Below are 22,741 nucleotides of genomic sequence, written 5' to 3' on the forward strand. Positions count from 1 at the left end.
TGTATGGATTATGTGGATCCACGGTCCTCATATAGGTTACTCATCTACATTTCCACTCTGTTCCACCCCTTCTGGCTACTACCACACAGACTACTACCCCCTCCCCCCCCCCCGCCCCCATCATATAATTCATCCTTCTGAGCCTTTTCTAATCTTTAAAGCTTTACATTTTTTCTCACCTCCTCCTTAGACAAAGATGAGAGACAGATACCTACAGAACCTGTCCCAAAATAAGTGTCTGTGGTTGGTGGCTGTAGCTGCTCTTCAAGCGTTTTTTTCTCTGCAGACTGTGAAAGGAAGCTAGCTTAGACAAGATACCTAGCTCATGGATGACTGGTTACATGAGTTAAGTTTTACCAATCGTATTTTATTACTGATTGGTATGTTCAGATCCTTTTTTGCTTTTGCTTTGTCATAACTTCCTGATCTGAAAGTGCCTATAAATTGGCCATCCACTTTAAGCAGTTTCATTTGCAAATGTAGTCACATTCAATATATATAGGAGGAAAAAGTATTCTATGATATCTTAGTAAAGATATAACTCTGCTTACAGCATACATTATAACTAATATTCTGTACTGGTATTCACTAAATCCACTAAATCTCTTGATTGATTCCAAAGGCAGTGCAGGATAAAAATATACCACATAGTTAGATGGCTAAAAGTAGGTGATGTGATTGTTTTCAGTTTTCTCATGGCATGTGTTATATCTATCTTAGAAGGACAATTATGATTTGAAGGCTTTCACGTACTGACAAAGAGAAACATCCTTTATTTCTCTAGAATATTCTTCCTGCTTTGTGATTCTTCAAAAGATATATTATTTAGAGTAGCAAAGGAAATACAAAACAAAACAAAAGGAGAATAATTCCATTAAATGCTCTATAAACATTTCTCTTTCTAATTTTTTTCATAAAGTGCATGTTGCCAAAAACAAACAAACATCTGGAAGACAAAGGACCATTCTGTACAATATATAGTTGACGAAACATCTTTGTCCTGTTACAATCTTGCGTGATTTATCAAATATGTAAAAGAGAAAAATGCATGAATCAGATGACCAATAATGGGAAACAGACTTTTAGCTCTAGGTTACTGGTTCAAGTTCAACCTATATACACCAAGCAAACACTGCTCATGTGCTGGGACTGGTTAACATATATATACTAGCAAGCTCCTGTTCTATTACCAGTGTAAAAATGGCAACATCATTAAATTCCCTGTAATAGTTGGTATTTTTATGACAGTCACAACAGATGCAGGAGACTGAATAGATATTAATGTTAACTGCTCAGAATAGTTTATCTAGAAGTATGGTGAGACTTTCATCTGTGCATCCCCAAAATGAGATAATGTCCTATAAGGAAAGAGTGAGAGAGAACAATCCAGAAATAGAATTACTAGAAGTTAATATCTCTGTCTACCCAACAGCTACAGTGACTAACCTACTAAGAATACCTGAGCAGCAAAAGTCAGAGAAAGCATAAAGTAAATTACAAATTCTAAGCTAGTATGTTCCATAAAGTAAACCCTTGCATATTTAGAGAAGTGTCAGTCAGTGTAGATGATCCAAATCCCATGACAAGTGAAAGGAACATTTTTTACATCTATAGGCTATTTGCAAATTCTTTTTTGAAATGCTTGTTGTCCAGAACGGTGTTTTTAGTAGAACTGCCACAAAAGATGTATACAAAGCTGTTTAGTACTTCTCAAAATGTATGGATTGTATTCAGGGCAGAGAGTCTTAACTGATTTCCCCAGAACCGGTGAAGAAGTAGACAGCATATGCAAGCACTTTAGTGCAGTACGAGCCTGGGTCAATAAAAGTCTGGAATGTATCTCTCCCTCTAGGCTTTCTCCATTCAGAGACCATCTGCCCCATTTCCTTTGTTCCCAAAGTCTTCTTTTGATTTGTCCCCAAGTCCATTCCTGGTTAAGCTGTCTTACTGTCAGTGATACAGATGGGAACATTTTGTCTGTGCAAAGCAACAAGGTACAACCATACTCTTATTTACACTGACAGGTTACTCAGCCATAGTTCAGCTGAAGTTCATCTTGCTCACTTGATGACCATGTATTTTACAAAATTATGATCCAAATATCTATATTAGGGCATACTTATCTGTAAATATCACTTATTGGAATATAACTAAAGAATTTACAGAGACACTGAAGTTTGTTCAGTCCAAATCTAACTGATATAGGTATAACATAGCAAAAGCTTTGTTCATGCTTGTGGCCCAGACCTAGTATCTCGTGTGTTAGTTCCTTTAACTTGTACAGTCTACATAGAAAGCCTAATTAAAAAAATCTTAAGGAGCTGCCAAGTTTGGAAGCAATCTACATCTTTTATCTGTCTTTACAACTAGAATTTACGAGCACTAGTGTGAGCGACTTAACAACCAGTTCCCCACTGGACAGCAAAGCCAGCAGTAAGCAGGAGCTGGTCTAGAAAACTGAGAGGTTTGGTCAGGTGAAAAACTTAGGTTTCAATAGCTTTATGGCACTGTTGTGCTAGAAAGCTGCATTGAAGAAAAATCTTTTATAAAAATTAATTTTATGCCTCAATGCTTTTGCACATCAGACAAAGGTGTTGCGATAAAAATCCTAAAACTGCAGCAGAGGGGTGCAACACTCACAGGAGTGGATGCATTAATTAACTTTTAAACAACACCTCAGATGTACAAAGCACTATAAGAACATTAATTAATTGTCCTAGATTTTAAAATTCTCAATGGAAAGCCTAGAGAAATCAAGATATAGCAGTACAGTAATGTGCAAAGGTTGCACAACAGTGGTGCATTTCAAGTGGCTGGGTCCTAACAGGAAACGGCTCTTTTTCTTTGCAAATGTAGGCCCCTCTGCAACAAGCCTGCCAAGTCTGCAATGCTCTTTTTATTAGAGTTGATATAACACAAGAAAATTGCTACATTTTTATCCTGAAGTCATCATAAAGCAAAATCAACAGAACGTGGCTTCAGAATTAGAATTAACACAATAAACCTAACTAATTACACTAATAGAATGAATGATTTAAAGAGGAAAAAATAAAGTTTCTTGTCCCATGAAGGGATCTGCCAAATTTTATAGAATTTTTCCAAATCAAGATTTTATCCAACATTTTTATATATATTCTTAATTCTTCCTCCTACCTAATGCATCAACAAATGAATGAAGATAACCACGGACTTCAGTTATTCAGATTGAGAAAAGACAAAATACTGACAACGTACTAGCAACTACTGTGTGCACTTTGTGAATTCTTGGATAACATTTTAAAAGTACGTTAGTGTTGGGTTTTTTTGTTGTTGTTGTTGTTTGTTTGTTTGTTTGTTGTGCAGATCCTGTACAACTACATTGCATTTGGATTTATGCTGGTACAATTTACAATTTTATGGCCAAATGACTGGCTTTTTTTTTTTTTTTTTTTTTTTTTTTATGCTGCACTGCAAATTTTCACTTGTCATCACACAGGACATATCCAGTTTTATTTAAAAATGATTTAAGTAAAAGTGGGAAAAAATGTTAGTATATGTTCTTATTAATGAACTATATGCAGTTTGCATTCATGTGTGTATACAACAAAACATTTAACAATTGAGATAAAAATAATGACAAAAATCATAAGCGTGTTAGAGTTTCATGTACTGTTTACACAACGCCAGAATTCACTGTGGCTGACGGATAAAATGCAGTTTGAGTACTAAACTTCAGAACTTATATGACCTCTAGTGGCAGTTTATGAATAACTGGAAGACAGCTGTCAGTGAAGGTAAACAGTAACATTTCTCTCTTAATTTTTTCCTAGGCAGAGATTGGGACAGCATTACCTTCTATAAATCAGGAGAGTTATTCTTCTGCACCATTGACAGAAGAACCTGAGGAAGAAGCATCAATGCCAAAATTAATTGATGTGTCTTCAGCACAAGGGTCTGGGGTTCTTGGGCCCCAAACTCAAGATGGTTAGTCAGAAAGAGAAACAAACATTGCATGCACAGCTTTGCTTTTGAGTGTGCGCACTTTACCTGCTTATGGATGTCTACCTCTCTTATTGAAAGGGAGATAAATCATTTCTGTACCTCTGTTACTAAAGAGAGGTATATCATGGCCTATCTTGAAGTCAGATATGTGCCTAGTCAAAATGTTACCACACTATTTCACTATGAAAATGACTGTGCATCAATTAAGATTTTTTTCAAATACATTTTTCATTTAAAAAAAAAAAAAAAAGTGAATTGGCAGATGTTACCAGTACTTATTTATTGACTTGGATTTCAACATAATTACCAACTATGCTCATTTTATAATGACTTGTTACACACTTTTGATAAATCAAGGAATCATAGAATATCTTCTGTTGGAAGGGACCCACAAGGATCATTGAGTCCAACTCTTGGCTCCACGCAGAACCACACAAAAATCAGACCACATCTCCGAGAGCATAGTCCAAACACTTCTTGAACTCCGGCAGGCTTGGTGCCGTGACCACTTCCCTGGGGATCCTGTTACAGTGCCCAACCACCTTCTGGGTGAATAACCTTTTCCTGACACCCAGACTGAGCTTCCTCTGTCCCAGCTCCATGACGTTCCCTCGGGTCCTGTTGCTGTCCCCAGAGAGCAGAGCTCAGCACCTGCCCCTCCACTCCCTTTGTGAGGAAGCTGCAGGCCGCCATGAGGCCTACCCTCAGTGTCCTCCTCTCTAGGCTAACGAACCAAGTGACTTCAGCCACTCCTCATATGTCTTGCCCTCTAGACCCTTCACCATTTTTGAAGCCCTCCTTTGGACACTCCCTAATAGTTTTATACATTTCTTACATTACAATAGTTTTATACATTTCTTACATTGTGGCACCCAAAACTGCACACAGCACTTGAGGTGCTCTGCACAAAGCAGAGCAGGATAATCATTTCCCTCAACCGGCTAGCAATGTCGCGATTGATATACCCCAGGATATGGTTGTCCCTTTTGGCTGCCAGGACACACTGTTGACTCATATTCAACTTGCTGTCAACCAAAACCCCCAGATCCCTTTCCACAGGGCTGCTCTCCAGCCTCTCATCCCCCAGTCTGTACATACAGCCAGGGTTGCTCTGTCCCAGGTGCAGAATCTGGCACTTGCTGTTGTAAAACTTCATATTGTTGGTGATTGCCCAGCTCTCTAATTTCTCAACATCTCCCTGCAAGGCCTCTCCACTCTCCAGGGAGTCAACAGCTACTCACAATTTAGTGGCATATGTTTTCATACAAAATATAATTTAAAAGTTAAAGAATTTTTGACCATGAAAACTAGAAACTTAAGAGAACAGTTTAGAAATTTCCAGTGAAGCTAATTTTCTGATCTTCTGATTAGATCTAGACAAAGAAGAGCTTTCCACATCTCACTGAGGAATTTAAATTGTAAAACAATCTGTCCCTCTCCCACACATGCATTGTGATGCTAATAATTGGGATTTGTTAGGAGCTACTCTAAACTCAGTTGATGAGCACTAGAGTTATTCACTCCTGTGATAAGTCTGTATTGCACGGTAATCAACACAAAAACAATACAGACAACACATAAATCCTATACACTTTTACTATGTTTAAAGTATAACTGCGTACCATAGAAGATAAATGAGAAAAAAAAAGAAAAAAAAAATGGAATTCATGCTTCCAAAATAATTGTGTGTTCAGTGAGGAAATATGAATCATTCCTAGTCTGTTTTTTATATGTTTTACTAGTGAGCACTGACCAGACAAACAAAATTATACTGATGTCAAAACAAATAAAAATGGAAATGAGAATTTCCCAGGAGGGTACTGAAAAACCCCCACAATTTCCTTCAAATTTCAAAACTGTAGGATGTTACAAAACATTTCAAGTAAATATTGCATATTATGAGTCAACCTTTTTGAGCAGTGAATGCAAACCAACTAGTGCGTCAACTGAAGCTATGCATGGGAGGCTAGAGGCTGTAACATATCAAATCAGATTATTTTTTGTCTTTACTTTTTTTAGCAACCTATTTTCCTACCAGATGTTGCTGCTGTTCTTGGCTTCATTCTGGATAGAAGACTACAGTGCTCAGGAACATCAAGACAATTTAATTTTTCTTTTTGACATAATTTTGAATCTTCCCCATATCCCTGTCCTTTTTCAGCTTACATCATCCAGTGACAAGTATCAACCCTTCAGGATAAAAAAGGGGACACAAGAAGGAATTCTCTTCCTGTACTCTGTTATGTTTAAAAGAAAAAAAAAAAAAATCAGCCATACTAAACTTTATATTTATTGTTGTTGGAATGGTTCAAGGTGTGAGAATTTATTTTCTCCCTGTGTGAGGTTTATTCCTGTAGCCAATTTAAATTGTCCTGTGGAGGCAGTTAGGGAAAGTACAGAGTCTCATCTTTCCAGAAATGTTTTTCCTGGATGCCCAAGTAAAGATTCTCAAACAAAAGAGTATTCTGGTCATAAATTCTTTAATCTTGCCTTAAAAGACACCACATATATAGCCTGCTTTTCAGCTAGTTACTGCTTATTGTTAGCAAATGGCACAGATTATTAAGTCAAATCTTCTATGTAGCCACAACTGAGCTGGAGAAAAAAACTCTTCTGAAAGAAAAACATTTTCATACTCATTAATTATGCTACTATTTTATAACTAATCAGAACAAACATCCATCTGCTACAAGGAGGGGACAAACTTTAAACAGAGGAGTATTTCCATGGCAGTAAAAGATGAGAAACAGATACACTGATTTATACCATAATCAAAGAAAATTGTATTAAAAATGCAACGCTCATTTCAACTAGCAACTTTTTCTACTCATAATGGCTTTCAGACAATCCAGTCAATGTTACAATTCTCACTACATCTGAACAGTATTATCAGGAGAAAGTTCTGACTTCAGTGCCTTCATACAGGTCTATAATTAAGATGAAATGATCTGCTTTTTTCATTTTCATGAATGTCTGGTGGTAACAAAATGTTTTGTTAACACAGTCTTCAAGCTACCTTAACTCAGACTGATAGAAAGATATTTCTTCCTAATGTTAAATTTCTGAATCAGAAAACATAAATAAAAAGCATGCAAAAGAAACTGAAGTTCTTCTCCATAGTTCTGTAGGAAAATATTAATTTCCATACAAATTACTTATAAGTACTATTTACAGAACCAAACCTAGCAGATCAGTTCAGGTTTCAGTCAATAGCTGTTATTTCTCCATCTAGATGGAAGTAAACTCTTGCCGTATTCGGGAGAAATTGAAGTTTGGCTGGCTGCTGTGACCTAATATTCTATTATTATAGTCTGAGAAACACAGCATCAGAATAAGAAAGCTAAAAGACCTAAAAGACCTTCTAATAGGCAATAAATTATAATAATAATAATAATAAAGTGATTACTTTTAAGACAGAATTTAAACACTTTGTTGCAATTATATGTTGTGGTGATCAGAACAGAATAGGAATTTATCGTCGATAAAATCCTTTAAGTGCTTAGGCGAACATTTCATTGCATTAATTTACATATCATTTTTGTACATTTTCTTGTAACAAACTGTTTTTTTCTAAATTCTTTCATAGGCCTTCCCACATGCCTTTTGTGTACATGTTTAGGGACAACAGTCTATTGTGATGATCACGAGCTTCATGCTGTTCCACCGTTGCCTAAGAAAACCATGTATTTCTACTCACGCTACAATCGAATCAAGAAGATCAACAAAAATGACTTTGCTAACTTAAGTATGGATAACAATAATGTTCCAATTAGCCTTAATTTCTATTATTTTTTGCTCATACAGATCTAAAACATAATGATTCATTTTACATTATGTTTGGTGCTAGTAAGACTACACACATAAATGAACATTTGGAAAAGTGCTTTGCTTTGCCTAGAGATCAATATTTCAAATACAGATTCTCTGTCAAAATTTTGAATTACTAGAAATAATAAAGTTCATCAATGTTTTTGCTATTAGTTGTTAACTTTGGATGGGCAGAAAAAACAACCCTTATGGGATATTTGCACTATATTAGAAAGTATATTTTTTTCTAAATAAAATAGATATATGTACTCCCACATAGATGTACATTCAAATATTAGCAAAGTATCTGTGTGAAAGGGATTTTATCTTTAAATAAATATATATTCATAGGTTCCCTCCATCACTATCTAGAAAATTCTTCAGTAAATGAAGAAACTTGCTAATAGAAAATTCTTTGTGGCCTAAACTGTCCAAAATTAGTGATTAAGGGATATTTTATATTTGTAATTAAAAATAATTAAAAATGATTAAAAATGTTCTGGATGGAAATCACAGTTAAGCCACAGATTAATGGCCTTAAAAATAATTTATATTAATGCATTGATATATATATATTTATTTATATATGTTTTTCTGTTTTACCGAAAGTAAGTTTCATTTTCTAGTATTTTTTCCATTGGAAAAAAAATTTAAGTGTGAGTGTATTTCAGAAAACAGTCAATGTGTACAATTTCTTACTTTACATTCCAGTAGGAAAATGTTGAAATTAGAAAGCATGCGGAACTAGATGGTAGAGAATATGTTCATTTCCCTTTAAAAGTTATTTTTTTCCAAAGGATAACCATTTAAAAGTTGTCCAGAACACACATAAATTTTAAAATTAATAATTTCAAAATCTTTCACTGAAAGATGTACAAAAAATGACAGAAAATTTTAAACAAGTTGAGAGGGAGATGCTGATCCCCTTCCTTCAGAGAACCATTTGAATGTGGATCATTGCATTATATAAAGAGAAAAAGCTACCACATAGTCAGTCAGGAATTAGTCCGATTCAAGACTCTTCACCTGTAATTTAAGTAACCTGTTTGCCTTTTCTTTTTTCGAAACTTTCAAGAAATACATTTTGACATTCTTGATGCATCTTATTTCTCTACCAGACAATTTAAAGAGGATTGATTTGACTGCAAACTTTATATCAGAGATCCATGAAGATGCTTTCCGGAGACTTCCCCAACTTGAGGAACTGGTGCTCCGTGACAACAAGATAAGGCAACTTCCTGAGTTACCAGCTACCCTGACATTCATTGATGTTAGTAACAACAGGCTTGGCCACAATGGAATACGTAATGAGGCATTTAAAGTAAGTCTAGGGAAAATCTTTTCTTCCTCTCTCCAAACTAAAATAGGATGTAGTCCAAAAAGCAGCCCAAGTGTTCCTTTTACAGTGGTAAATCTGTTAAGATTATAGGCCTCATGACCCTGCTGGTTGTCAGGAAAGCAATAAAGATGGAACAAGGTGAATGAGCCTTATCAGCTGGACATGAAAACCTTATTTCTTCTTTTTTTACAAAGATCCACACAAGACGTGATGGCATGCTATGTTTGTTATCTACCCACATTACTAATACTCAGGGAGAACAGACTCTGGAATGCTGTTTTATCTCCTCTTACAAGCAGGCAAGAGGGAAGGGCAAAGCTATGGATGCCACTGCTCCAAACTTACTCTATCTTGTATCTACACAGTAACTTGTTAGAGTATTTAGTAAATGTACATACTTTCTTCGCACCTTGAAAACCAGGGAAATTGGAACCTTGGAATGATCATCCTTTGACAAGAATTTTGGTGGGCTGATGTAGTGCCCCTACTTGCATGTGAAATCTGAAGTTGTTAGTCTGTGTTGGAAATACCAAATATAATACAGACTAGCTTCATATGCCAGAAACCTACTTGTGGAATATTCATTTGTCTCTAAGAATCTAGTTGTAACCAGACATCTCAGTGCCTCCTTTGGAGGATAGCTTCTTAATGTAGCAACCAAGAGCAGTTACTGAATCAAATGTTTTCTCCTAGCCCAACATAAGGAAGGTATTGGGAATGGGAATGATGAGCAAAAATTAGCCCCTGGAATTGAGACACTGGCCTAGCACATTTTCTTCTCACTCTGCATGAGGGGTTCTGAGCATTTATCTTTCACATTTACCAAGTACCTTTACCCCGATATCTTAAAGAACTCTGTCAAAAGGAATTAAACTACAATACTGAACTCAAAGAAGTAGTTAGGTACTGTAACTTGTGTGCAAAATGGGGCAAAATGAGAGCATTCTATTGAGCTTTATTGGCTACTAAGACAAGTTTATATCTTACTATGATAGTTACCAGATAAAGCTGCTTCTTCCACTAAGCTGTGGGGAAAAAAATAAAAAAAGGAAAAAAGAAAAAAAAAGAAAAAAAAGAAAAAAAATCAAGTGGAATAAGAATTTTATTTTTAGCTTAAGCATTTCTTATGCAGTTATAATTTGCTTCAACACCAATAAGCTTCTGCAAAATTGAATAAGCTTATCACAAAAGAAAAAAGAATAGGAAGCCTTTCTGCATAATGACTGGGAGAAGTGGTATTTTGACTCTAGAAGAACATCACTGAAATGAAGTCTCTAATTAAAGACATTTCAAAGACATTTTTCCTTTATTTTTATCCAAACAACTTATCTTTAACAGTAATAGCTCTCAGCCTGTGCAAAAGGAAGTCCTTGACTGTCTTTGAATTTCTCTCTTTTCATCCATATCACGCTGAAACGAAAGGAGTTCATATCTAATGGTGCTAATTGTGGTGATAGACTTAAAATTTACAGGCTGATGATTTTCAGAAGTGTCTAACATTTTCCTCTGCCTTTATTCTTCATCTTCCAGGATCTGCATGAACTGCAGCATCTTTACATCACTGACAATAGTTTGGATCATATTCCATTGCCACTTCCTGAAAGTCTCCAAGCACTTCATCTTCAGGTAGGCTACAAAAGTCAAATGTAGTGGTTCCATGCATCATGTTAGTAAGTAAAATTGGAGAGTGCAATTTTTATTTATTTATTTTATGGTTTGTGTGGTTTTTATTTTGTTTACCCAAATGTCTATGTACTTGAACTAAACAAACTTTTGGAAACATAAAATTAATAACTTGATAAAAGTTAGGTTTACAGCAGTCAAGAGAAAAATTGGTCTATACTAGTAAAAGAGACAGAAATCCCTCAGACTGCTCTTAGATATCTTTTTGTAAGAATGGAATGCTTTTTATTCCTAAAGGAAGTTACTTTACATACTGGTTATATGTATACACGGTATATTTCATTCTCTTAATAAAGGTCATTCACAGATGATATCATTTTTTCAATCCTTCATTTTCCAAACTCTTTCATTTGACTATATTGGAATATCCCATTCACCATCCTTCTGTATTTTTAATTTTTGTATTTGATATTATCTGTACCTTTGTTTCTGACTTCTTCCTTTTAACACTTTCATCTCTACTTCTTTCTCTTTATTTCCTCTTGTACCAATGACCAATTTTGATTATCAGATATATTTCTTTATTACACCATACATTCTAGAAAGCTTTGAATAAATGTCCTGCTTTACCATAAGTAATTTGACTTCTATATTTCAATAAGTAGATCTGAAGAAATATTCTGCCTGCTAGCTGACTATTGTTTTCACCTGCACATGCCAGTAAATTAAATATTCTGAGTAAATTAAATATTCTGTAGCTATGTGCTACAGTTCAAAGATAGTGAGCTGCATTCTTTTCACACCAGTTTCTGACTAGAAAAGTAATATAGAAAGGAAGAATTTTCAGCTTGTCCTCATTCTAAGAGGTGACTTTTTTAGTCCCTATTTCCAGAAAATCTTGGATTCTAGCAATTTGTTGTTGAAAACGGTTCACTTGAAGAGAAAATGTTCAGTGAAGATAAGGTATATAAGAGGAATTCACATCAAAGGAATAAAACCTAAAGGATTCATTTTTTCCCTGTATGTAGGTTAAGCTAATGTGAGAGGGCCTGGGGGAAAGTAAATTGTCACAGATCAAACTCCATATTTGTGCCTTTACAATCAGAGGCACATCAAGATGTCAAGATGGTAATTATGGTTCTGTGATTTTTGGACTGTCCTGTGCTGGTTCCAAGTTGCATTAATAAGGTGGTTTATTATGATTCTTCAAATGAAAATGTTCTATTCTACCATGCAAAAACTGTCTCTGCTGCATGGTTTGAGTTATGAGTTTTGAAGCTTTGCACTGGCCAAGGAATTTTACCATCTCTTGTGAGATTTCTCAGCTGAGGAGTTGTAGCCACAATTCTGGACTCAAATCTCTCTCTGGGCACTGCAAATACATCTATAACTTTTTCTTCAAAGATTAAAAGTATATTTTCAAGCAACTATTCTGATAGATATTTGGGTTTTCTTTTTTAGAACAACAACATTCAAGAGATGCATGAAGATACTTTCTGCAAAATGAAAGATTCTACTTATGTACGTAGGGCTCTTGAAGACATCAGACTAGATGGTAATCCCATCAACCTGAGCAAAACACCTTATGCATATATGTGTCTACCCCGTTTGCCAGTTGGTAACCTCATCTAAACTGTGACAGAAGCAAATACTGTCATATGTTACAAGACTTTTTAAGACAAGTGATTAACTCACTGCTACACTAAGATACTTTTTTTTTTTTTCCAAACCTCATTAATTTTGGAAATATTTCTAATAATAATGAAACTGATTAATAAGGTACAAAGGATAATATGGAATGCTAAAAGACAAATCCATTATCTACTTAACTGCAATTTGTATAGTAATATCAAGAAAAGTATTTTAGTAAAAAAGTGTGCTGAAAGCAATAAATGATCAATATAAATGCAAAATTTTATGCTGAATTTTAAAGTTAAATAATTTTACATGTTAAAGCTGTAACATAGAAAACAAAGAATTAAAAAGAAAATATATGTACACAATTGAATATTTATCCCCTTTTCATTTCATGTAATATTTTCTCCCATAGAGACGCCCATATTTTTCTCCTTTCTTTATTACACCATACATTCTAGAAAGCTTTGAATAAATGTCCTGCAATAGAGACACCCACATTTTTCTGCTTTCTTACCTGAAACATCCCTTCATTTTGGAAGAGTACAAACAGTATTCCAAAAGGCATGTTTTCTTTAGAAAACACAACCTTTCTTTCAATTAGTAATGAAATGTAGATATTAAGTTTGTGTCAGATTACAGAAAAAAAAGTATATTAAATAGTTATTGTCTGCAGAAATAATTTGTCTTTATAACGCTGACAAGGTCTGACGCTGTCTTCTTTATCTTTGATAAACTGACCTATCAGTTTATCTAGCAAATAAAAATCTCACACTAAATGGCTTATTTGAGAAATACTGAGCTTTATTCTGCATGAAAAAAAAAAAAAAAATGGCCCTTGATGTATTCTACAGTCACACAAAATATTGCAGCTTAATGTATTAAGGACCAGAATTCAGAAACACAAGTCATAATGGAAACAAATACACTTGAAGAGCCATGGATTGGTTTCCAATTATTACTGAGCTTCTCTGCTTTGCTGTTTGAGAGCACTACTAGTTAAAGATTAGGAAATTCTCTTCCTTTGGATAGTCTGAACAACTATTCTCCTGTTGGTAGGGTAGGGGGGAACAACACAAAACTTTAACACATTTTTCTAGATAAAAAGTCCCCAGAAATGATTCACAGGGTACAGCATAAGTGCTTGATTATTCCATTCTACTTTGAAGAGCTACAAATATTACCTGCACATCTTTGATGATAAATGTTTGATAAAAGATTTCAGACAAAAAAATCTCAATAAAACAAAACAAACCTTTCCACTTACACAAGCTGACATTTGTTTAATATCAAACTTTCCTTTCATCTAAGTGAACATATACACTCATTTAAAACACAAGTGCAACTGACATGTTATATTTCTGTTGGGCCAGGCAATGGAAAGTCTGTGCACAGGGACCACATTCTTCACCCTCACCCTTACATTTTGGGAATGTAGACAACAAATTCAGACAAGCTAAAATCAGAGTTGAAGAAATACAGCAGGCTACAATGACTGTGACTTTATGACTATGACTCTAACAATTTGGCAGTCTTATTTGAAATCCAATAAGCAGCAAAACTACCAAACAAACAAACAAATCAACCAAAAAAGGTAACAGCTGGATGCTTCACTTCAGTTTAAAACATTTTTTCTTTGTTTTCTGACACAGAACAAATTGTAGAACAGCTCTCTTCATGTTAGTATTCCTTCCAAAGACATGAGTTGTTATTAGATACTTGCTCTTAGAGTTGAAGCAATATTTCTTTTTCCACCTCTCAGTCCTCTTCTTTAAAAGTAGCTGAAAAATGAATGATTATAAATAAATTAATTAATTAGTTAATTCATTAATTAATTGAAATCTCAGCTACAGACTTTGCTTCAGGCCTAAAATCTGACCTATGTTTATTGTTCAAAAGTACAACATAGAATACATTATTTAAATATTCAGAAACTATATTGGTTTGTTCTGTAGGTATTTCTTCTTGTCTTTGGGACTCAGCTTCCCTGTCTTGTCAATCTGTATGTAAATAAAGACCACTTTAAGATAGTTTTGTGAATCAAATGAAAACTAAAATTGGGGAGGAAAAACGTTGTTTGTTCTATTGGACACTGACTACAGGGAGTGATACATTAATGTTAGAGATTAAGCTACACTGGAATGGTATAATAAGTTTTGTAACACTCTTGTTTAAAATCTCTGTAGCATGCTGTTATTCTTGTTAACTGTAGTTCTGAAAGAAAACGTGTGTTTTGCTGCCCAAAAAGCAGAGTCCAGCAGAACAGTGGAAAAGTGGAAAAAAGCAAAAGTTTTGAGTAATAGAACATGAGGTCTGAAGTCAGTACCAGGTCCTAAGAACATGAGACATTGCCTTTTTTTCCTCATTGAACACACCACCATATCTTGTGATTTATTTTCTTCCTGTTTTATTTTTCTAATAAAATAAAATATTAAATTTATATCAACTGAGATGACTTAGACACAAATACAAATCAGCTACACAAATAAGGGATGGAGCAGGGGATGGAGCTGGGAGGAAGGTGGTGAGGTAAGCCAAGGACAGGATACGGAGTGACATGATGAAGCCAGAGGGGGAGAAAGCAGAGTTGAGAACAGAGAGAGCTTATTCTGGTTCTTTCTTGTCTTGCTGAAAGGTGGAGAGTGAACAGCTAACCCCCAGAAGTCTTAGCTCCATCTATTTTTATGCTAAAGATACTCTAGCCATTCATGTCATTCAAAATGTAGGCCATCCATCCTCATGCCATCAGTGGCTCTTCACATTCCCAGCGGAGCAAGTGCTCCAGTAAAAGATGAAAATTCAAAGGCTGGTGGTGAAGTGAAGGAAAGTACTAAAGTCCCTTTCACAGTTGCTGCAATAGGTTGTATCTGCCCCCTGAGCTCTAGTGCAGAGGTTAAGCACCCACTTTGCTGCCCACACCCATTGATCACAGCAAGTCTCTCTTGGGGAAGATACGTATCAGTTGGTGAGGAAAACCCTTGCTAATCATAATGAGCGTGATGTACCCCATTTATACAAAAGAATGGAGGATGTGGGTGTTCAGTTACCTTCCCCAAAAAATATTTTATAGCTTGTACCTGCAGTGTGATGATGTTTTTGCAAGCTGTTCTCAAATCAAGTACAGAGAGGGAAAGGTATGTTGGGGAAAAAAAAAGAAAAAAAAAGAAAAAAAAAGAGCAGAAATTGCTGTGGTAGATAAAAATCAACTATTGTACTTCCAGAAGTCAAGAAATACTACGTAGAACATAATCTCTTTATACTCTGTCTTGGAAGAAACCTCAAAAACCACAGAGCAGAGCTCTAGCCCTTGTATAGTGGTCAGGTATACTACTAATTGAATGCAGACCTTAACCAGTTGCAGAAATCTAGCCAGGGAGTTCACAATTTCTGTGTATATATTTCTCTTTTTGTGGGGTTTCTCTGAACTTCAGTCTTTTTCTCACTTTATAAATCAGACTGAGCCTAATGGAGCTCAACTGTGACACTCAGACCAAGACCCACTTCATATGAACAGATCTTCTGAAGCTCACTACCAAGTTTCACTCTTCAGAGGTCCGGGAGAAGTGCTCAGCATGCTGAGTGCATGTGCCACCTTGGCTTCTCTTCCTCTGAAGTTCAGTATCCCACAACAGCACTGCCAAACATAAAGTCTGTGCTTGTCTTTCAAATAGTCTTGCAACTTCTCCATTCAAGTATATGCCATACATATGCCTGCATCAGGGAAATGTTCTGATTTCTGCAATCGTGAACATGTGATGCAGGCAAAAAATCAATGTGATTTTTCACCAAAAGAAGAAGTTGTATCAGAACTGCACCAAAAGAAAAGCAGACAAAACTCTATAATGTGTCCTTTGGTCAGAAATGTGATGCTTGGCATCCACCAGTAATAAAAAGATAGTGCTGAAGGTGCAGAAAGTAGACAACTCTATTCATGTCAACTGATTTTTCCAATGACTGTGAAGACTCACAGGGAATATGATCAAAGTCATGAGTAGCACCACAGCTACTATTTTCCACTGACTTTTGTAAGAGAAAAGTTTTTAGAAAATTTCTACTCGAGATATCTTCACCCTGCCTTCACAAAGTGAATGTGCATGAACCTAACTGATTTCAGCAAAAGATAGATAAAAACAGAAAAACTAAGAGTCTTCAAAAAACTGTGTAATGTAAAACTCAGCGTTAGACACAGGATAAAATCCCAGTTGTAAAAATATTAATGGCAAAATGCCTGCTGAATCCAAGAAAGGTAAGGATTCCGCCTTAGAAATTTTCTGCCTTCGGTGCTGTGCTCATACTATCAAGTTATGCTTTCTAGGGTGTGGAAACAACAACAACAACAAAAACAAACAAACAAAAAACTACAAATATTTACAACAACAATAGTCTGGTGCAATTCCACCAGGACAAGCATACCTATCACAAGCTACACTTTATTCATTACATATACAGAATGCCTCTTGTGATCTCCTTTATTGTTGTGAATGGATACATTAACACAAAAATAGTAATGTTTTCTGCTTTCTGCCACTGAATCTACTACCTTTCACCTTTTATGTTACTGACACCTGCAAAAAAATTATCTGCATTCTGATTTGGTGGCATTTAAAAACCATGTTTGCATGAATTTCTGTAATTATTTCAAGAACAACATATATGAGATCTGGGGTTCTCATTTATTAAAAAGAAAGGAAGGCGAATCTGAATTTCAAGCAATAAAATGGAAAAAGTAGCAGGTAAAAAGAAAAGTCTCAGACTTTAATTTAGGATTCTTTTTCAACTATGAATGTAACAAATAGAATAAACCAATAGATTAAAATTGATACTCAGCAGGTATACTGATGCTCAAGTCTGCCAAACAAAATGTTATAGTAGAAAACAGCTTTCCTTTTGTCTTGCTCTACAAGATGGCAAAATCTCCTGCAATGATCCCCAAAATGGTGGCAATACAACACTGTCACATTGAATTCTCTCTCCAAAGAGATGTCCTCTCCTAAGTGGAGGAAGGGTTGAGACACCAACATTCAGTAACCCAAGTTTCCAGGTCCTGAAAAACTGTTTGGTTAATAAGAAGAAAAAGAGAAAACTGAGTTCAAGTATGATTTTAAGACTTGTTGAATTGTCCAAACCAACAAGATCTGAGCCTTACTTCAGAGTCACCACAGAAAAGGTCAGAAAACATATTTCTCCAAAATGTCTTTTTTCATTGCTTTTCCCAGTTTTAAACAAAAGAACAAATCATCCTTTGAAAGTAATTACCAGGATGGGGAACTAAATGTACGGCCCGAGAATCATGCAGGTATTACAGAAATAGATTTCTTTCTTTAATCCACAGTATAATCTGCAGTATAATCCTTACACCTGCACTATACAAAAGATTGTTTTAACAGTAAATTTATGCAATCTTTAAAATAAAAGATCACAGCAAGTCAATGTAGGGGAATAGAGACATCAGGCTGTGTTCCCAGGTGGGTGGATTTGAAAAAGTAAGGAATCAGGAGGGACAGAATAACAGGAGAGAATCTTATTTCTCTGAAGTTGAAAATTCAGACACTTCTGTCAGCATCTGAATCAGACAAAATTTTAAGGCACAGACACAGACCTAGACCACCCTAGCATCAAATAATTGCTTCAAAATGAATTCATGGAATACAAAGGGGTATATTTTCAACACAGGAAGAAAGGTGTACTGCTTTCAGAGCAAAACAACAATAACATTTAAATTCTCTGCCACCTCAGACTGAAAAGCGTATACGTTATTTGTATGCAGAGCCTAAGTACTTGAGAATTGAATGGAAGATGTTAGGTTCTCTTTGCCAAATACTCAATCTTGTGACAAGAGCCTGGAAAGTCTATTAAGAATGAAGAAGTGAATCCAAAAAACAGTGATTCCCAGCTTTTCTGCAGCCATCCTGTAGTTAAAGAAATTGGCTGTGCTTCACTGAATTCAGTTTCTTACCTATTTCCATTGGCCTTCTGTGCACAATTTTTCTCTAAAAAACACAAAATTTGGGCGCCTGCAGATAACACCTGCAGTGTCTGAGCTGCTGGCTGCAGGGCAGGACACCAAACGAGGTATCATTCCTTCTACACTGCAGGACCTTATTGCCAGGGAACGTAAAACAGCTGCAGCTCCCGACAGACAGTTAACAAGACCAGGAGCATGGCAGCCAGCCTTCAGACCTGCCTCATCCTGTTTTCCAGGTTGTAGGATGGTATTTCCACTCATTCTGCATTCACAGTCTGAAAACCGATATTCCACTCAGAATTCCTGAACTGACTAGGCGTTATACGACCCTTACTCTCAGAGGTAAAGGAGCTGATATTATTCCCACTTGAGAAAACAGTTCAGAGATTTGCACTAATAGTGCCAAGGCTATGAGTTTGAGTTGTGTGCACAGTCTGATCTGTTGCTGTTTTCCACCACTCCTGCAAGTGGATAGAACCATTTCTCTTCAAGGCTAATTGCCACAAGTCCCTCAGTGCTAGGAGGTCCATGTTCTCAGAAAAAAAAAAAAAATATATATATATATATATAATGAGAGACATTTTATAGACTGTTCAGTGCAGTAGTTGTGTGTTTGACATCTTCTCAGAACATCTGCCGGCACTGCCGCGAGAGGAATGCATAACTTGTGAATCTTGTCTTTGCCTGGGGGAAGGAACTGTGCTGGGGGAAGTTCAGGTGTCTGAAACAGTGTAGCTACACTACTCTTGTGCCCTTCTCAGTAAATCCTGTTAACTTGAGTTTTTTGCAGTGATGTAGCTATTTCTGATGCTAAATTCTGGAAGTGGAATGACACACACTTGTCTCAGTAACAACCCACTGATGAGAATATATGTGCTTTAAGCCACAGGACCAATCTTACTCAGTTTGGCAGACCCATGGGAATCTCAACTGTTCAACACCGTGCAACTACTTCAAGTTACAGGGAGCTCGCGTTAAAAGTCTGGTTTCTACTGAAGAGCTCATCCAAAGGGAATCCATGTAGACACATTCTTCAGAAAGGCTGAAGCTGTCAGTGTTCATAAAAGAGATAACTAATGACATCAAATCAAATTAAATCAATCACTGTGAGTATTAAATTACTTTTGCATGTCTAAAAGACTTTTCCTTGGCATATTGGAGGTGAAGTGACAACAGAGCTTGGAAAAGTTGTATTTGCTCAGTCAATATAGGACATCTCTACCTCTGCACTGCTAGCACCTTTGATCCCTTTCTCAAAACTGATTACAGATAAGAGAACATTATTAACTGGCTTAGCTGCCAAGTAAATCTTCCTTTTGATTTGAGAAGGCCCCCTAACTGCTGAAATCAGACCCAGAGATAGAGAATAACAGAATATTCAGAACCTTCTATAGTTAACACAGTAAGACAGAGAAAGATTTCAAAAAGGTCACTGTGGTTAATGACATCATCAGACTGCAACTATATACAGTGAGACTGAGATCACAAACTATATCTGGAGTAACAGAGACACCTTGATTAAACAAAACCTATGAACCTTCATTTTCTTTTTCAGTCTTCCATGGAGCTGAGCTCAGTAACAGTCAAGACTCATAAACTAAAGTTGTAGCTATCTGTAGAAAAAATGCATGAGGGATTGTTTAGTAAAATACATTATCAGTTAATCATCTCATGGACTACTACTGCCATCATGCGTTGATAAATGATAACACTGGATGTCATACCAATGCCTAACCTTAAGGATAGGTGTACCTCATCTTTGTTTATGTTTCATAAGGTTGATGCTATGCACTTTTTTCCCTTACATCTTTAATAAGTGTTGAAGGAAGGGGAATCTCTTCCAAGGGGGGGGGGGGGGGGGAGGGGGGAAGTGCTTTTTTTTTTTTTTAAATCAGACTAGGAAAAAAGGAAGAAAAAAATCTTTTCCTCTGGAATATTACATAAAAATATTTTACATATTAAAAATATGCTATTATTTTTCTTATTTTGTATTTAAATAAATAGAATATAAATGTCATCAGAAAAATTTGTCTCAGGATATATTGTACAGATATTGCAATCATTAAATATTAAAATTAAAATCATCTCGAGTCTTTGACAACATCTTCCAGCAAAAGATGGACACAGAACCTTATGTAAATGTGCCTTTGCGTCTCATAATACAAAACCATGAGTCTGACCTGTCACTATTAGTGGGTAGAGAAGGGGGCTAAAGCAATAAATACCCATTTCTTCCCAGCTGCATGAGCCTTGAAAACTTTCACAGAGACAAACACAGGAAAAAAAATAAAAAGAAACAGCCAAGCAAACAAAAAGCCTTATCTTTGTGTGGTGAGAATAAGGACACAATACTTGTTTTCCCAGAAATAAATGTATTGTCTAACACCTGTCTTCAACCTAGCTTTTATAAGGCTTTGTCTCTCACCATAACAGAGACCTTTATTTGTTTATGTCCTCTGCACTCAGTGAAGCCAACAAAAGGAATATTACAAGGAGTGCCTGGTGTGTTGTAAATATAATATGTACAGGGAATGAATCTTGAGATAGGCCTGCTATGCATCTTGCTTCCTTTCACTATGAAAGGAGAGGAAATAATTTCAGCAGGTGTTGTGAAGGACTGCATGAAGGATTTGCAGCCAAGAGAGCAAGAATGATGTTTTGGCAGACTTCTGTTAGAGCTTGTGAAAGTTATTTAGTCCCTCTGCGTCTTCCTCTGCCACTTGGCAAGTTCATTCACTTTATGAGGTGCTTTGAAGGAAGGAAAAATTAGGAGTAACATTAAAACTAGACCTGGTTTTCTGTCTTGGCATGCATGGGAGGGATGTGGAGATGCGCCCTGCCCTCCCCAAACTGACCAGATGTGAAGTCACAGAGGGAGACACTCCTGTCATTGGTGTCACCCTAGCGACACAGCCACACCTCAGCAGTGCACCAGGAGGGATGGCATGGTGGTCTGTCATTTTTACCCCAGGCCACCCCAGATGAGAACCTCTGGGCACAGTGCAGTGGGAGTGCGGGGTGCCAGGGTGGGGCAGAAGAGGCACAGGGCTCCCTCGTGGGCCTGCCAGCCAAAGACCACCCCTAGGGCCTGGGACACCATCCTCATTACAGGGCAGGGCCCTGGTGGGAGAGGAGGCTGCCCCTCACACCTCTTGCCCAGCTGCACCATGCTGCTGGCCACAGCCAACTGGCAGCAGCACCATGAGGCCAAGCAAGGCAAGGGTGGTGGTAACAGGCGAGGGCAGGTGTGGGAGCAGAAGGACACGTGGGGCTTGTTCTGGCTGTGCAGGAAGGCTGGTAGAGGCAGAAGATGGCGGCAGAGGCACAGAAGGAAACGTTTTTTTAACCGAGAGACAAAGAGAAGGAATCCAGGGAGAGGAAAGTGCCACAGGGAGCAGGACCACTCTGCACCTTCTTCAAATGGTAGCTGGGTACAGGAGGGTCCACACAGGTCTCCCACACAGGGACTGTGGCACAAGAGGTCTGAGGGGGCACGCTGGTGGCACGACAGCAGGAGGAGGAGGAGACGCCACCGCTGCATGAAGCCTCTCCACCAAGCCAGGGCAGGTGGGCAGAGCAGCCCCAGAGAGGCCCTGAAGCACAGGCCTCCCCCAAGAAATCAGCAGCCTCAGACCATCCATATTGCCCACAAGTGCTACCACAGTTTCTCCTTGGGACTGCAGCAGCCCTGTGAGCCAGCGACGGGCAGCAATGGTAGAGTCTCGTGCAGTCCGCCACTCTGGAATGTGAAGAAGCACTGCTGGGCAGACAGGTCCCATGTGCCTCCTGAGCTGCTGCAAGAGATTACCAGGTACTTCTGCCCCATGAACATGGCGGGGTACTGCCTGCCGGGGATGTGCGCACCCCACAACACCAGCCAGTACATTATGGATCAGCATCTGGACACATGGAAAAATGAGCAGGAAGAAGCAGTGGCAATGTCCAGAGAGAACAGTATTGACAGCATCATGGATGAGAACATCTCTCTCACAGCCCCTCTCCCTTCCATAGCCCAGAATGAAGGAGATATTTCTACTGAGGAAGAGAACGAGGAGGAGGAGAGCATGCAGCTCACCCATGAAGACTAGAAGTGCAAAGCTGATATCCACCATGAAACCTAAACTGGAGTGACATTGCAAGGAAAGCATCTAACTTATAACATCATGAGCTATTAAGAGCCAATAAGCTTTTGACATTCAGCTCCCTAAATAAACGTATATATTCACTTCTAATCTTGCTGCCTACTGCCCAGTGATTCACATACACCAAGATAGGGCTGGCAAAATAAGAGCCACAAAAACAAAAAGGCCAGTATTGTATATGACAAAGCGGTCAAAACAGCTGTCATGTAGATTTATCTTTTAGAGACTCTGTTCCCCTCAGGTGCATAT

General features: G+C 37.2%; 1 protein-coding gene and 1 long non-coding RNA gene across 4 annotated transcripts in view; both read left to right on the plus strand.

Moving 5' to 3' along the window:
• The window catches only part of EPYC (epiphycan), a 48,217-nt gene extending 35,023 nt beyond the window's left edge, over positions 1 to 13,194 (plus strand). For all 3 annotated transcript variants that reach the window (XM_066995179.1, XM_013182555.3, XM_066995185.1), the window contains exons 3-7: positions 3,810 to 3,963; positions 7,568 to 7,726; positions 8,907 to 9,109; positions 10,658 to 10,753; positions 12,212 to 13,194. In XM_066995179.1, the coding sequence (XP_066851280.1) occupies positions 3,810 to 3,963; positions 7,568 to 7,726; positions 8,907 to 9,109; positions 10,658 to 10,753; positions 12,212 to 12,382 (783 nt within the window). In that variant the 3' untranslated portion in view covers positions 12,383 to 13,194. The remainder of the gene's footprint in view (positions 1 to 3,809; positions 3,964 to 7,567; positions 7,727 to 8,906; positions 9,110 to 10,657; positions 10,754 to 12,211) is intronic.
• An 8,827-nt stretch (positions 13,195 to 22,021) lies between these two features.
• LOC136790565 (uncharacterized) lies at positions 22,022 to 22,582 on the plus strand. Its single transcript, XR_010830712.1, has 2 exons — positions 22,022 to 22,161; positions 22,362 to 22,582. It is a non-coding gene; the product is annotated as an uncharacterized lncRNA (long non-coding RNA).
• The last annotated feature ends 159 nt before the right edge of the window (positions 22,583 to 22,741 follow it).

Source organism: Anser cygnoides, chromosome 1 (assembly GCF_040182565.1).
Source record: "Anser cygnoides isolate HZ-2024a breed goose chromosome 1, Taihu_goose_T2T_genome, whole genome shotgun sequence".
NCBI lineage: Eukaryota > Metazoa > Chordata > Aves > Anseriformes > Anatidae > Anser > Anser cygnoides.